This window comes from Erythranthe guttata, chromosome 8, assembly GCF_056151865.1.
Source record: "Erythranthe guttata isolate IM_541 chromosome 8, IM_541, whole genome shotgun sequence".
NCBI lineage: Eukaryota > Viridiplantae > Streptophyta > Magnoliopsida > Lamiales > Phrymaceae > Erythranthe > Erythranthe guttata.
In genome coordinates, this window is record NC_142540.1 from 14,968,719 (window position 1) to 14,986,621 (window position 17,903).

Here is a 17,903-nt window from a genome sequence, read left to right on the forward strand (position 1 = left end):
TAGATTTATGAGTAGTTGGCTTTAGGTCAAGTGGGAGATTGTTAGAGTAGGTGACCGACAAGCCAACTTGTGGCTGTGGTCTTTATCTTATTTTATGTAATAAAACAATTGTTTTTCGTTCGTAATAATAAAATATCTTATTTAGCATTCTATATCTGTTATCCCATGCAAGTAGCATAGATATAGTCCTTACGAGTTACTCTATTACTGTGAGTTGATCTAGTAGAATCGTGAGATAACTCAGCAATGTAATGTAACTGTTAAACCTTGTTCCTAGTCGATGGGTTACGCCAATAATGAGTATATCGGCCTTTCCCTTTTGAGACTAGCACTTAGTGTATGTGTACTGCGTCTCATCAGTCCTCGGTGTTGTGACATCGGCATACTTGACTGGGTGCTCATATTAGATGAGTTCACTGAACTCCCTCGCCCTAGAAATCTATAAGTGGTTCTCATTCATCGAGTAATAGGTTTCTAAGATATAGTTGTACACCATTAGTCCTTAAGACCCAGACATCACCGTGACTTCACTAGAGGACCGATTGTATCGTGACCTGTCCCTGAGTCCCACCGCGGACCACTCCAAGGGCCAACGTTCGTGCAATCTGAAATCTAGTGTGAAGTCTGTGTATTGTAGTAGGGGATTCGAGCGCTTGAGTAGTCATGGATGTCCTGTGTGTTCTGACGGTTTATAATCCATGGAATCTCTGGCCAGAGTTGATAGTAGGGTGATTAGGGAAATGTGTTTCCCTAAGTCGCACACGAACGGATTTATAATACCTAGAACGTTCGCACGGTTATTGAACTTTATAAGAGGTCTCGGTGAACCAATGCCTCTAGTTCAATCGGGACATGTGCTGCGAAAGGATCGTACTGTACGCTAACTATATCATAAGGTTTTTGCAGGCACTTCACTTGTATCTAGGGAATCATGATGCGTAGTTGCTAGACGCCAATCTTGATTCGTTGGGCACCGATTTGATCGGGATTAGGTAAAATGAGTTTTACTCTAATCGGGACTCTTGGGAGGATTTCGTATAAGAACAATGTGTTGTTCGAATCACAAAGAGTTGTGAGCCCACGGCTAGCATACACCTGAACCATTGAGGGTCACACTTCTCGTGTAATATAGATCATTGATAACAACAAGCATAGATTAATGTGTTAATCTTTGAACGATTGGATGTCGATATGATTGAATCCAAGATTCGTAATTGTGGATTGCGAATCGGAATAAACGTAGAGAAAGAGAGACATGCGGAATTTAGTGAACTTTCTAAATTGGGATGTTTCCCAATTTAGCAAGTCCACTGAAGTGGAAATTTCCAATTGGAAATTGGAAATTTCGAAGAGGCACTCGTATCGACGAGGACTTTGAGCTCGTCACAAATATAATTTTGTTATAATTTTGTGAACGATCGTTTATTAGAAACGAGGCCGACGAGGGAATGGGCTTAATGCATCAGTGGGTCAAGCCCAATGACTTAAACCCACTAGGGTTGAAAACCCTAAGTATAAATAGACCTCAAACAAGAGTTTGAGATCAGATTTTTTTGCACCAAATCCTAGCCGCCCAAACCCTAGCCGCTCATCCTCTTCGGCCGTTGCTGCCCCGCCGCGCCACCGCCGATCACCGCCGGTTTTCTCCTCTCGTCTCCTTCGTTTTATTCTTGTTGTTTATCTAACTCATTTACATCTAGTGCTGTAGTTCGAGTGGGTCGAAAATACGAGGTGAAACCTAATTGGAGAGGAGCTGCTGCCCCGACGAATCCACGCACCGCCGCCGCACCGCCGCACGCGCCGTTACGCCGCTCACGCGCCGCCGCTGCTGCTGCCACGCGCCGCCGCTCGTCGCTTGCTGGATCAGCTTGTTCCAGCCGTGAGTTGCAGCCCCGAGGATTGGTAATTTGCAGCTTGTACGTGATTGATCCTAGGTTTCGATTCGTCGAAATCTCACGCTACAAGAGGTAAATAAATCGAAACTTTCGTAAATTAATTCGAGCATGTTTGTATGAATTATAATTTATGATTATGAGTAATATGTGATTACGTGTTTCGATTTTATGATGAACCAGCATGTTTCGTAATTTTCGGTTTTACGTGTTTTTCAATTAAATCGATAATTACCATATGTATGGCGGAAGCTTTAAGGTACGTTGACTATGTGATTAGTTTTTGCATGTAATCGAAACTAGTTCGATCTAAAAATTTTAAATTCCGCTGCGTATACATGCACGATCCCCAACACTGTACGGTGGGACCAGTTGCAGCGATCACGGACTCGACAAAGGAAGGGCCCAGTGCAGTCTTGGAGGAGGATGAAGGGGCTTCTTCACGATCGATTCCTACCAGCCGACTATGAACAACACTTATACAATTTATACCATAATTGTTCGCAGGGTAGTAGATCTATACACGAATACACCACAGAATTCCTGAAGCTGGCAGATCAAAATAATTTAAGGGAGTCGGAGAACCAGCAAGTGGCCAGGTATTTGAACGGGTTGAAAGCTAATATCCGTGACCGAATAGGTTTGCAGCCAGTTTATACCATCCAGGATGCGCAGAGTATGGCATTGCGAGAAGAAGAATTTGAGCGACGGAACAACGTGAATAATTATCGTAGGCCGCCAAATTATGCACCACCCCCGGTTGATAAGGGTAAGTTCGTATCCCAAAACCCTAATCATGTTGCCCCGCCAACACAGGCACCACAGATCCAGACGAGAGCCGGTGCCGGTAGTTCGAGCACGCCCGTTCAGCCTCGAACAAACAATCCTTATGCGAGACCAGTCCCTGGAAACTGTTTTAGATGTCACAAACCTGGGCACCGCTCTAACGAGTGCCCTGAGAGAAGACCCGTGAACTTAGTAGGTGGATCGGAGCAGAGAGGCGAGAGTGATCAAGAAGGTTATGATGAAGACGTTTTTCAAGAAGAAGAGGATACGGCAGAATATCATAGTCAGGAGAATGGAGAGCAAGTTAACTGCGTGGTGCAACGAGTTCTTTGTACGGCGATGCAGCAAAACCAACGAAATAGCATATTTCGTTCTCAGTGCTCAGTTAATAAGAAGGTGTGCGATCTGATAGTTGACAATGGTAGTTGCGAAAATTTTGTTGCGAGAAGACTTGTAGATTATTTGAAGTTACCGGTGGAAAAACACCCAGTCCCCTACACTATTGGGTGGGTTCAGAGAGGGCCAACAGTCAAAGTGACAGAAGTGTGTCGTGTGCCTATCTCAATATGGATGAACTATGCCAATGAGGTGTCATGCGACGTGATAGACATGGATGCTAGCCACTTACTACTCGGTCGGCCTTGGCAATTCGACGTTAATATGACCTATTAGGGGAGAGAAAACTCATGCATATTTGAATGGGGTGGGCGCAAGATTGTGATGTTACCCCGATCAGAGTCGACGGTCAAGCCTGCCAGAATAGCGGAAAAAGAACCAGTTTTCGTGGTCACCCAATCTGAGAGCGAATTCATAAAAGATGTCGAATCAGCAGCCGGAGTATACGTGACGATGATGAGGTCTTTGGGAATTCAAAAGGAAGAGGAGGTTCATAAACAAACCGTCGAAATTCCTAAGAGTGTGCAACCGTTACTTACGGAGTTTGACGAGTTGGTGTCCAATGACCTACCGGATTCGTTGCCGCCTATGAGAGACGTTCAGCACCACATTGATTTAGTGCCCGGTGCTAGCCTACCAAATCTGCCACATTATCGGATGAATCCGCAAGAATGTGAGGTTTTGCGAGAGAAAGTGGAGGAGCTGCTGAAAAAGGGGTTTATTAGAGAGAGTATGAGCCCGTGTGCGGTGCCTGTGCTACTAGTGAAGAAGAAAGATGGCAGCTGGAGGATGTGTGTCGACAGTAGAGCAATAAATCGGATTACCATAAAGTATCGTTTTCCCATTCCGCGGCTTGACTATATGTTGGATATGCTCGAAGGTGTGAAGCTGTTTTCAAAAATCGATCTTCGAAGTGGGTATCATCAGATTCGGATTAGACCCGGGGACGAGTGGAAGACAGCGTTCAAGACAAAAGATGGCTTATACGAATGGTTGGTGATGCCGTTTGGGTTGTCGAACGCGCCCAACACTTTCATGCGCGTGATGAATCAGGTATTACGACCCTTTTCTGGAAAATTTGTCGTTGTGTATTTCGATGATATCCTGATTTATAGCAAACACGAAGACGAGCATATGGGACACTTGCGTGAGGTGTTAATTGTTTTGAGGGATAATCAGCTGTTTATCAATTTGTAGAAGTGCACTTTTATGGCTAGTCGATTACTGTTCTTGGGATTTATAGTTGGGGCGGAAGGAATTCATGTCGATGATGAAAAGGTTCGGGCAATTCGTGAGTGGCCCACGCCTAAGAATGTTTCGGAAGTCAGGAGTTTCCATGGGTTGGCGACATTCTACAGACGGTTCATTCGGAATTTCAGCACCATCATGGCATCAATTACTGAATGTATGCAGAAGGGAAAATTTATGTGGGGTGACAAGGCAGATCAGAGTTTTGCAGTGATCAAGGAGAAATTAAGTAATGCACCTGTCCTAACCTTGCCTAGTTTCGAGAAGGTGTTTGAAGTAGAATGTGACGCCAGTGGAGTAGGCGTTGGAGCTGTTTTGTCCCAAGAAAAGCGTCCCGTGGCTTTCTTCAGCGAGAAATTGAGTGACACACGAAGGAAGTGGAGCACTTACGATCAAGAATTTTATGCAATAGTTCGAGCTTTGAAACAGTGGGAACACTATTTGATACAGCGAGAGTTCGTACTATACACCGACCACCAAGCTTTGAAGTTTCTGAATAGTCAGAAAAGTGTCGACAACATGCATGTGAGGTGGACGAATTTCCTGCAGAAGTTTCCGTTTGTCATCAAGCATCGGAGTGGAATCATGAAACGTGTCGCAGATGCCCTAAGTCGGCGAGCTGCATTACTTACCACTCTTAGTGAAGAAGTGGTCGGATTGGAGTGTTTGAAGGAGCTGTACGAGGGAGATAAGGATTTTGGAGAAATATGGTCTAAGTGTGTTGCGCGACAGCCGATGGAGGATTATTATATTAGTGAAGGATTCATATTTAGAGGTAACCAGCTGTGCATTTCGAGGACTTCTCTTCGCGAAAAGTTAATTGTGGATCTACATGCGGGCGGGCTAAGCGGTCATTTGGGACGAGACAAGACGACGAGCAGTGTCGAGGAGCGGTTTTATTGGCCTCAACTTAAACGAGATGTTGGTAAGATAGTTGCAAAGTGCTATGTTTGCCAAGTTTCGAAGGGTCAATCTCAAAATACGGGGTTGTATACACCTCTCCCGGTCCCAAGTGGTATTTGGGAAGATCTATCGATGAATTTTGTGTTGGGCTTGCCGCGAACCCAGCGGGGGGTTGATTCGGTTTTCGTGGTGGTTGATAGGTTTTCCAAGATGACTCACTTCATTCCGTGCCGAAAGACTTCTGATGCGTCTCACATTGCGAGACTGTTCTTTCGAGAAGTAGTCCGTTTACACGGCGTACCGAAGACAATCACATCCGATCGAGACGTGAAGTTCCTTAGCCATTTTTGGCTTGTCCTTTGGAAGATGTTTGACACCTCCCTCAAGCGAAGCACCACAGCACATCCGCAAACTGATGGGCAAACGGAGGTGACTAATCGGACTTTGGGAAATTTGATACGATGTATTTGCGGCGATCGCCCGAGGCAATGGGATCATGCTTTACCACAAGCGGAGTTTGCCTACAATAGCGTTGTGCATAGCGCCACTGGAATGTCTCCTTTCGCGTTGGTTTATAGAGCAGCTTCGAAGCATGCAGTGGATTCGATACGCCTCCCTCAAGAGCACCGAAAAAGTGTGGCGGCTGAGCGACTGGCTAATGAAGTACGAGACGTCCAAGCAGAGGTTAAGGAGAGGCTCGAGCAAAAGAATGCCAAGTATAAAGCTACCGCGGACGAGCATTGCAGGCTGAACAATTTTCATGCGGGGGACGATGTCATGGTATTCCTTCGAAAGGAGCGATTCCCGGTGGGAACGTATAGCAAGCTCAAGCCAAAGAAGTATGGACAGTTCAAAGTCCTTCAGAAAATTAATGATAATGCTTACGTAATCGACCTCCCGGCTCACACGGGTATTTCGAAAACTTTCAACGTTTCGGACTTATATGAGTATCAGGAGAATACCCCACTTTATCCCGATACAAGCTCGAGGTCGAGCTCTTTCGAAGAAGAAGGGATTGATGCAGAGGTGGCGGAGTCGGAATTCTAGTTTGATTAGGATTTGAATTCCGCAAGTTGGGTTGTTTCCAACTTTCGGTATTCTATTAGGTTTAGGAGTTATTTCGTTTTTTTGCCTTTTTTTGGTAATTTTCTCGTTTTCCTAGTTTGATTAGGTTTTTCCCTTTTTTGGTAATTTTCTCGTTTTCCCAGTTTGATTAGGTTTTTCGTTTTTTTTAGTATAAATAGTTGCTCTAGGGTTTATTTTTCAGCATCTTTCATTATTAATAAAAATTTCTGAGTTTTCTCTCAATTATCTGGTGGATTCCAGAGTTATCGTGTTCTATAGGATTAATTCGTAGAAATTAATTCTTTACCGTGCTTCCGTTCTGCGTCAGTAATCGTGAAGCCGAGAGTGATTTGGGAAAAGAAGCAACTCACAAAGAATGACTATCATCCACAGTGAAATCACGAGCCCTTCCAATTCCATATCCTCAAAACCTCCTAAAGAAGAAGCTCGATGCCGAATACCAAGAATTTTTGGACAAGTTGAAGGAAATTCACATAAATATCCCATTTATCGAAGCCCTTCAAACGATGCCAAAGTGGGTGAAATTTCTCAAGGATCTCGTGACAAAGAGGAAGAAATTGCAAGGGAACGAGATGATCCAACTCACGGAGCAATGCAGTGCAATTCTTACACGGCCCCTTTCACAAAAACTCGGCGATCCAGGTAAGTTCACTATTCCTTGTACTATAGGAGGTAAAAATTTTAGATCGCTCATTGATTTAGGCGCTAGCATTAATCTTATGCCTTATTCCACTTTTAAAAATCTTGGGTTAGGTGAGATTGAACCGACGGCTATAACTCTTCAATTAGCCGATAGGTCTTTAGTTTACCCAAAAGTTATTTTAGAGAATGTGCTAGTAAAAGTGAACACATTTATCTTCCCTGTTGATTTCGTTATACTTGATATAGATGAAGATAGGGAGGTACCTCTTATTTTAGGGAGACCGTTTTTAGCCACGTCGAAAACTCTAATTGATTGTGCTAGTGGTGATTTTACAATGACGCTGCATGATCAAACGATCAAATTTAATGTTTTTAGTGCTAATAAAAATCCATGTGAAAATAATGATTGTTTTGCTATTGATCTTATGGATTTTAAAAATCATGAAAATTTTGATGTTTTGATCTTGGACCATGGAAAAGCATCTTTGAGTGCAGGAGATGATGGCGGAAATGGGAGTCGGAAGGAGCAAGTTTATTTTATGAACTCAATTTCAACTCTTCCGAGAGATAGTCAAAAGAGTTGGGGTTTTAAAGACGATGTTGGCAAGCCTCATGACATCAAGAAGAATAAATTCAAGGGCAGTCCTAAGCGAACCAGTCGAAGGAAGAATCGGATCAACCCATTTATTCAAGACTTTCTCCAAAAGGAAGTAAGGAGATGGGTTCAAAAGCTAAGGAATTGAAGAGCAGGAACGAAGTCTGGCTGAAAACTATAAACTTAGCGCTTCCCGGGAGGCAACCCGAGATTTTTGTTTTTTTTTAATTATTTATTTTTCTTGTTTTTATTTATTTATTTATTTTATAAGTATGCAAGCTAATAATTTAAGCATATTTTTAATTTTCAGGTCAAGAAATTGCAGCTCTGGAGCTCATACGACCGTCCCAAAACAAGGCAAAATGTCATACGGCCGTATGAAAAATCTGGGAAGCTACTGCCCAATTTTCACTTTGCGCACGGCCGCGCGAGAAAAACACTATAATCTTACACGGCCGTGCGAGAAACAGATAACTACTGCCCAATTTTGACAATTCGCACGGCCGTGCGGAAAACAGTTCAAAATCTCATACGGCCGTGCGAAACGCAACAGACGCATAATAAGAGAGCAACACGGAGATGGCCAAGACGACTAATTCAGGTGTATTCTATCCTTAAACTTCATGCTAATTACATTGACGGCAATGTATATTTTAAGTTTGGGGTTGGATAATTACTTGCTTCTATGTGCTTTAATTTTTTAGTTTGCATGCCTTAGGAGTTTATTTTAGTTTAGTTAGGGCTTTCGAAAAAAAAATGATTGAGATAAATGCTTCGATGAATCATGATGATGAAAGATGGTTGATGTTTAATGATGAAATTGCTTGCTTTATCTTGATTGTGATTGAATTTTGGTGAGCTTTTGATTCTGAGTGTCGTAGGAATGAGTCATTGTTAGGAATTACGAATTATGCCTTGCTTTGGTTGAAAGTTTTGTGTTTTAAAACGTGGAATTAATTTATGCTATATCATATGCTATTCGGTTTTAGAATTTGCCTTAGGAATTTACAAAGTGATATATTAAATTGTTGAGCAATTTGAGAAGTGATTTGGGCCATCTTTGAACCGTTTGAGCCTTTCAAGCCTACCTTTAAATTTTTATCATTCGAACATTGATTGAGCCTTGGAGAAACGGTGTTCTTTCTTTTAGCCGAAATAAAGTGGGTAGATTAGATGGTGATTTCTTGATAAATTTTCCCTTGGAGCTTGGCTAAAAAAAAAGAATGATGAAGAGAGAAAAAAAAAAAAAAAAAAAAAAAAAAAAAAAAAAAAAGAAGAAAGATAGAAGGGGAAGAAAGGACTTGAGAGAGATTTTAAAGTAAAAACTCGAACCATCGTATTAAGAGCAAAAGTTGAGACTTTTGAACTCTTAACAAATCAAGTTAGGTTATAAGTCCTTCGAGGTGAAGCAATAATTTCAAAAGCTAAATTTTAGCGAAAAACACCTCCAGTCAAGAACGAGAGTTAAAAATTCCGTCAAGTGCAACTCTTAGTGACTAATTGTGAGATGAAAGGAGAAGAGTAGCCAATTTTACCCATATTTTCTACCTTGTACCAAAAGCCCAACATTTGAAAGCAAAAAAGTCCCAATGATCCCAATAGCTCAATTATTTGATACTAGCCGAGTAAAGAAATTTGGTGAGTCTTTGGAGATGAATATTATTATGTAAGTATTAATTTTCTCCATTTTTAATTTACAAATATGGGATACTTGAAGCGATAGCATGGTTTGTGGTTTTTGGCAAGGGTGAGTGAATACGTATCTTTGAATCACGAGCTTGTAAATTTTTAAGAATTGTCATGATAATTGCAAGTTCTGAAAACGTGAAGTTGACCATTAATCTATGTGATGAGAGGCATTTGTTGAGAGTGTTGCTTTGAAGGTTCCTAGTTTTTGCTTGAGGACAAGCAAAAGTTCAAGTTTGGGGTGTTGAGTGTATATTTTACACTCAATGTATACTTTCTTACGAGGATTTTTGTATACTTTTATTGATTTAATGATGCTTAATGAGTGGTTTATTTTATTTTTGGTACTACTTGACGATTTGGGAGTTCCAAGGACGAAACGAGCCAAAAAAGGTCAAAAATGGCAAAAACGGAACAAAACAAAAATATGCTGGAAATTGGCCGGCGCGGTCGTGCCAAATTTTGCCTATTTTTGGCGCGGCCGCGCCAACTGCAGAATTAGGGCAGAAGGTTTCGGCGATTCTCGCGCGGCCGTGTGAAAACATGCAGGAGACAATTTTTGAGTTTTAATCACACAAGGAAACCAAAATCATCTACCAAGTTGGGGCATCTATTTAAGGGCAAACCAAGCACGAATTAAAGAACTTTTGAACAGAATCTTAGAGGAAGAGGAGCGAGAGAACGGAGAATCGAAGACGGAGAATTGACAAATCTTCATCACAATTCTTCTTTTATCTATCTTTTCTTAATCTATATCTTTTTATATTTTTATTATGTTTTTCGTAGAGAACATGAGTAGCTAAGTTTTTAATCTAGGATTTTGTTGGAACCCTATGTGGGGATGGTGAACCCGTTTTCTTGAGATTATGCAATTATGATTTTATGATTATTTCTTCTACTTGTTATGATTGTTAGTGCATGAACCTGATCAATTTATGTGCTTTATCTGTGATTATTGGGATTGACTCGACAGAGCTATTTTGATAATTAGACGGTAAGTAAAAGAACCTTCGAGTAGTTTTCACCGGATGAGTGTGTCAATTGCATGTGGTGTCGTAGACATACATATATCACCTTAGGTAGCCATTTACGAGACTTGTTAGTTAATGTTTTATTCATAATTGGTTTGCATAGACATAAAGTGAACCGCTTATGAATAATAGACTCATAATACATGCGACAGCGGATTATGAGTAAATTAGTGTCTCCGGTTAATAATCATGAATCATATATTTCATAATTGAGGGGTTTTGGGTGAGCAATTCTCGCATAGGGGGAAGATAAAATCCTAGGTCCGTTTTTATTGATATTTTCTCGTGTTTATTGTTTTTATAATTATTTTAATTAATTTGTTGATTAAATTTGACAAGTTTGCGTAGGCTGGATAAAAATCATAATTGTTAGAATTTGATACTTCGGATTAGATAATTTGAGAGTTCCCTATGGGATCGACATCCGACTCTCACGAGTCCACTTTTACTACTTGTTTGCGATACGTGCACTTGCGTGTTAGGTATTTAGCCCAACAGGGGGCTTGCGAGACAACTCCCACGAGGAGACAACTCGCTCGGTACTACCAACCCGCAGCGAGACAACTCCGACGAGGAGCCAACTCGCTCGATCCTACGAACCCGTTGCGAGGCAACTCCCACGAGGAGCCAACTCCCTCGGTACTACAAACCCGCAGCGAGACAACTCCCACGAGGAGACAATTCACTTGGTCCTACGAACCCGTTGCGAGGCAACTCCTACAAGGAGCCAACTCCCTTGGTAATTCGAACCCACAGCGAGACAACTCCCACGTGGAGACAACTTGCTCGGTCCTATGAACCCGTTGCGAGGCAACTCCCACGAGGAGCCAACTCCCTCAGTACCACAACCCGCAGCGAGACAACTCCACAAGGAGCCAACTCGATCGGCACTACAAATCCGTTGCAAAGAAACTCCCACGAGGAGCCACCTCGCTCGATCGCTGCGAGACAACTCCCACGAAGAGACATCTCGCTCAGAGCGACCTCAATCCGCACGCTCCTCAGTCGCGCGTCATCCAACGCTCCTACAACTTCGCTGCAAGACAACTCTCTCGAGAAGACAACTCGCTCGCAATTCACTACACAATCGCAAGCTCAAGTTAGCACGATTACAACCTTAGAAACACTTAGAGATATTATGGGAATCTATATAGCCTGGCCAGCTTGATTACTCAAATTTCTCTAATTGTTTTCGATGGGTCCTTCATTAAAACGTGGCCACGGTCCTAACATACTTACGACCCACGAGGTCTAACAAGGGGCACGATTCCCACCTAAAAATCTTGAGAGCCTGATCCACTCATCAAGTACATCATGCACAAGGCTATTTGTAAACACATACAAACAACACGTCAAACCATTGACAACGTCAATAAATAACAACTCCCACGAGGAGATAACTCAATTCGCGCTACCACATCGTCGCGGGACAACACCGACGACTCAAGTAACTTACATCGCGACAACTTGGTTGCGCTACGCGCCAACGCGCCTTCACGCCGCTCCGACACACGCTCCAACGCATTTTCGCACACCATCAGACCATACGCCAACGAGCGACTACTACAATTTTTACTCTCCACACGATCTGGCACCCATTTCAACATGGCCCCCACATCGACTCGAGAGTGGGGGGCTTAATGATATGCCTAATTGGGCCAACCCAATGGGCTTACAATTTATTTACCTACTGGGCCACGAGCCCAATATTGAAGACCACTATCACCGAGGCCCAATCACGTTCAAATAAGGTTTGGGCCCAACAATCTCAACTAAGGTATAAATAACGATATAATTCATTTATTAAAGGTACGTCCTATTACCTGAGTAATACTACGAGTCATATTCTCTCAACTATTTCTACTATCCGCACGTCTGACTTGAGCGTCGGACAGGTTTTCGTTGGATCAACCTCCGGCCTAGTTCACGTGTTTTATGATCGCAGGTATCTCAAGGTCATCAAGTTCGTGAGCTAGTGATCCACTCTGCTCTTCCAGCTCATCCTACTTCAACTATCTAAGATATCTAAGGTGATCTATTTCTAGTATATATATATATATATATATATATATATATAGAGAGAGAGAGAGAGAGAGAAATAATATTTTCTATTTTGTTTTTTAAAACCGGTTCAAACGGTTAGAACCGCGGTTCTAATCGTCAATTCTCGGTACCGAAAATGAGGAACCGGAACGGAACCAATTTTTTCGGTTCCGGTTCCGATTCTAGCCGAACAGATGGTCATGTCTAGTCTCAAGTTCAATTCTCAGCTAATGCATGTATTTTTGGGCAATGCAATGGACCACTAAGTTGACTCGACTTCATAAATGAAATCAAATGAAATTGAGTCAATGCAATTATTATTCATCAAATGAAATTGGGTCAACTCATTTTTGGCCAATGCAACTCGACTTCTTAAATGAAATATTACTCATCAAATGAAACTGGGTCACTGAGTTAACTCGACTGGATCACTGAGTTAACTCGACTTCATAAATGAAATTGGGTCCGTTACTGAGTTGACCCGGCTCGAATCTTTAAAACATATTAAATTAATTATTTACTAAAATATAGTCAGGGGTAAATTAGACAATTCAATATTAATTTATTTTATATTTGTTTAATAAAAAAAATAATCGAAGGATACTTTGGTAAAATGCTTCATTGTAAACACCACAAATCAACATTATTTTATTATTTTTTTCACCAGATGATGCAAATCAATTATAAAATCATTCTCAATAACCAATAGAGTAATGATTGAGACCTTTATTAAAAAATATAGTAAAATCATCCATCTTAAACTTAGGAAGAGCCACCCCAATTTCAACGCCCCCAACTACCTCTCTACATTCACAAAGAGATATTGCACCCGTTCCATCGATTGAGACATCTTCCATTTTCACGGGTCTTCCCCACCCGAAATCCAACCCGTAAAGATCCACCTTCGGCGACCCGGTCACCATTATATGGAGCTCCGATTCGCGTAACACCTTCCAATCCGACATCCAATTCTCCGCACCACCCAACATATCCGCATTTAACTTCTTAATCGTGTCGCCTATTGCCTTCGCCGCAAATAGAATTCCATTTTCTCCTAGCAATTCGTATCTCGTGGCCGACGATCGACCAAACCCGACACAATTACCCACGTAGTTGTCGGGCACCGTGTAACGCAATCGGGTCATTCCTCCAGCAACGAAACCAAAATAGTGAACACAATCTTCTTCACCCGTCGACCAATGCGCCTTCACCCAACACACCCATAGAAACGCGCAAGCGAGGACGTAAGGCGAGAGGAGTAGTTGGGTCGACCCGAATAGTGTTTCGGACCGGGTCAAGATCCATTTCTTGATGGATTCCATTTCAATTGGACCCAACACAAAAGTGGATCTTATGATGATGGTCTTTTCACAAGTACTAATTGACCGGTCAATTTTCATGGCCCACCACTCATTCAAGAAAGTTGACCCGAGCCCAAATGGATCTCTTATCACCGACCTATCATGTAAGGAGGTATATTCCGACGACGACGACTCGCCGCCGCTTTTGCAGAGCGAAGACCACCCCTTCAAGAAATTGTTAAACGTCCTCCAGTCAGCTGCCACGTGGCGCAAGCTGAAGCCCATGGAAATCCCAGTTTGTGGGAAGACGGTTATTTGGATGGCCAATAGCTGCTGCTTTCTTGAACCTTCTCCGCCGCTCCCGGCGGACAGCAGTGCAGGAACCAGATCGCGGAAATCCCGGGCGGTTTTCTTGTGGTTGGTGGCGAGGTTCTTGAAGTCGGCGGCGGCGGCCGACTCGGCAACTGTGAAGAGAATGGAGTCGTCTTCAGTGTACTCTAGGTGGGGGGGCGCGGCGGAATGCGGCGGCGGCGGCGGCGTTACCAAGTTCCCGGCGAAAGGGAAGAAGTGCTGGAGAGTGAGGGAGAGGGTTTTGGTGAGGTTTGGGAGGATGTTTTGTATGAAGTGGGCGGTGGTGATGGTGGGAAATTCGTAGAAGAAGAGTGGCTGAGTTGGGGAGAAAAGAAGCCAAGGTATGTCGAGAAAGGTGAGAGGGAGAGAGGTCGCCGGCACGGACTGCGGCGGCGGAGCGACGGTGCAGGTTTCAACCACCGTGACTTTGGCTGAAGAAACCATTTTTGCAGGGCGAATGGGCGAAATCGGAAGTGGTATCTTTATAATTTTTATGAATATGGCAATGAGTGTTTGGCATTATTTATTGTGTGAATTATTGCTTGCTTTTTATGATTAGTGACGTGGGAATTGACAATTGACAAGGAAATATAGAATAAATAAATTGATGTTTTTGAATCACGCAACGCCATTTTTATACTAATGTTGGACACGTCTAAAACGTTTTGAGTTTTATAATTGAGTCCATACATTATTCAGAAGTGTAAATTAAAGTATCCCATTATATTTTGGGGTGCAAATTTAGACTGGATGGTCTGTTTTAAATTTTAATAGGAAAGTCAGATGTCATGACTGACACGTGGATAGTTTAAATAAAAATATAATAAGAATTCTAATAATTGGAAAAAAAAAAAAAAAAAAAAAAAAAAAAAAACCAGCAGAACCCATAACACATAAAACTTAAGGGTGCCACATGTCAAAAAACTAGTAGAATTCGATTTATATTAAATATCGGCTGATCCGCTCTGAATTTAATCTCCATATTTTAATATGCTTTAATTTCATCACTTAACTCGATTTAACCTCAATTTGACCTATAACTCATCAATTATTCAATTTTGACACAAAATCCAACAATTTCGTCCATCGTCGCTCCGGCGTTGACCTTTTTTTTTCTTTTTTCTTTTTTGCTTCTTCGTTTTTTGGCTCGTTTAAACAATAATATTTATGTGGTTGACAGTCATATTACTTATATTAATATATTACTGTTTAACACAATAATATTACCTATATTACTGTTGGTGGTTAAACTCTACTGCGGTTACGATACTATAGTTTAACACAATAATATTTTTATATTAATCTCTAGCACAGTAATATTAACACAATAAGAATTACTATTATTGTGTAATGGAGTAATATTAATATGTTCACCATACAACAAAGACAAACATAATAAAAAGTCAAATAATTAATATTGATCTGGTTGACAGTAATATTACTCAACCACAGTAATATTACGATAACGACAGTAATATTACCATCAACCACAGTAATATTATTGTGTTTACAGTAATATTATTACATTAATCACTCAACAAATCAAACAAAACAAAAAGAACAAAAAAATATAATATTGATGTGGTTGAGAGTAATATTATTTTGTTTAAGGAAATTTTACCGTCAACGATAGTAATATTTTTACGTTGACTTGTCAACAAATCAAACAAAATAAAAAATGCCAAAAAAATTAAAATATTGACGTGGTTGACAGCAACGACGGTACAATTACGTAAATGTACTGTCAACGACAATAGAATTATGTAAATGTACTGTTAGCGACAGTATAATTACTGTTAATGACATGACAATTACGGCCAACGTTCATCGGCGGACGTAAAAGAACGGATAAAAAAATTCGGACAAGAAAAAAAAAGTCAACGGGCCAGAGTCTTGCGGCTTGAAAAAAAAAATCTACGCCGGAAACCGACGCAAAAGAAAAACACAGAGAAAAAAAAAATTAAAAAGAGAAAAAGTCAAAATTGATGAAATTAAAGTTAAATTGGGTTACAATTAGGAATTTAGTTTAAATGGTTGGGGGTAATTTTGTCATATACATTAATTTTGCCTTCATTTACAATACATTTTAATCGCATGAATTTATTGACGATAAAGATAAAACCTCTGAACCTAGAATAATAAAGATGTTTGATCACAGACTTATGCATAAAAAACCCTTTTATAATTAGGGATAATAATAGGATTGCAAATTAGAACAAAAAATTTCAGTTCCGCCGATTTCACTGAAAAAAAATTGGATTTTGCAACAATACTTTTTATTTGAAAATATTAAATTTGTGATTTTTTTTAACTGTATAAGATTACATGTTAAATTTTTATCCGAAAATTTTCGAGTATATTTCGAAAATTACGCTTATACTATCATTTTTTATATATTTTATGCTATAGCTAACTAAAAAACAAAAAATTTGAATTCCGCCGTGGTCCGATTTTTTTTGATTTTGCTACAAGTTTTTCAATCCAATTTATGAAATTCCAGATATCTAATTTTTCCAATTTTTGTAAAGGAATTCAAATCAGTTTTGCACTTCGAAAAATTAAAAGTGCTGATTTCGATTCAATTAGTACGATTTACACCCTTAGGTAAGACGGTAGATTGTCTTTTGTTTCAATTAAAATCCATCCACTCTAGGTAAGTAGCTAGATTGTCTTTTATTTGAACTAGTAACTATGCCCGTGCGTTGCACGGGATCCATCGATAACATTCCAAAAGTGAATTACGTAATTATTTAAAATTTAATATGTTGAATACAAAAATTAAATTGAAAACACCTTGCCACAGAAGAAAATCATAAGTAAATAGATAAATAATATTGAAAACTTGATCAACACAATTAACAATAGTTTTTCACAATTGAACAATCGAGCCTGCATATCGGAATCTAGGCTTCTAGACTCGCTGGTCGAAGTCCAACATATATATCACTTGTCATCTCAATTGATCCGTTGTTTCTCAATATATTGTAGCTTAATTTAATCGTTAAACTGTGATTTTGTACTTCTTGCAACATCGCCCCCTAGATGCACGAAAGATAGACATTTCTAATTAATGTTTGTAATCTAAAAAAAAATCAATTAGCATTTCTACATTTATTAAAAGTTTAAAACATTTTGAGACGTTGCAAATTGAAATTATTGTTGAACTCGTGCGTTGTGTATTTGCTACTGTAAATACTAAATAATATGCAAAATATATCTTTTAAAATCTGAAAACATGGGCACATAAATTCGTTAGACCATCTGAAAAAGTTGAGAACTCAGAGTATGCAATAGGTCACCGAAGTGGAAGTAAACAAAAAACGAAACAAAGAAAAAATAAATAAAAAGAATCTGCCTTAACAGGAAAAACCAATGTCTAAATGTAGGATTATAGATCAAAAGAAAAATACCTAAATTAAAAAAATCAGTTAGCGTTTTTACCTATAGTAAAAGTGTAAATACTTTGAGAAGTTGCAAACTGAAATTGTTGTTTAACTCGTGCACTGAGTACTTGCTACTGTAGATAATATGCAAGATATATCTCATAAAATTTGAAAATATAGGTACATGAATTCATCAGATCATCTCTAAAAGTAAAGAACTTAGATTATGCAATAGGTCACCAAAGTTTACATTTATAATTATAGATCAAAAACAAAATACCTAGGTGAAAAGGAAAAAAAAAAATCAATTATTGTTTTTACATGTAGTAAAAGTGTAAACACTTTGAGACGTATCAAACTGAAATTGTTGTTGAACATGCGCGTGGTATATTTCCTACCGTAAATAATATGTCAAATATATCTCTAAAATCGAAAATATAGGTACACGAATTTGTCCAACTATGTGTAAAGGTTACAAACTCAAATTATGCAATAGATCACCGAAGTGGAAGTAAACAAAAACCAAAACAAAAAGAAAAAAGAAATGCCTCAAAAGAAAA

General features: G+C 40.0%; 1 protein-coding gene across 1 annotated transcript; it reads right to left on the bottom strand.

Moving 5' to 3' along the window:
- Positions 1 to 12,934: 12,934 nt before the first annotated feature.
- Positions 12,935 to 14,484, bottom strand: LOC105970564 (coumaroyl-CoA:anthocyanidin 3-O-glucoside-6''-O-coumaroyltransferase 1). The gene has a single exon (XM_012995398.2). The coding sequence runs from the start codon at positions 14,402 to 14,404 to the stop codon at positions 13,004 to 13,006; it is 1,401 nt and encodes a 466-aa protein (XP_012850852.2). The 5' UTR covers positions 14,405 to 14,484; the 3' UTR covers positions 12,935 to 13,003.
- Between the last annotated feature and the right edge of the window lie 3,419 nt (positions 14,485 to 17,903).

Coding starts and splice junctions, on each gene's coding strand:
- LOC105970564 (XM_012995398.2), bottom strand. CDS start 14,404: ATGGTTTCTTCAGCCAAAGTCACGGTGGTTGAAACCTGCACCGTCGCT.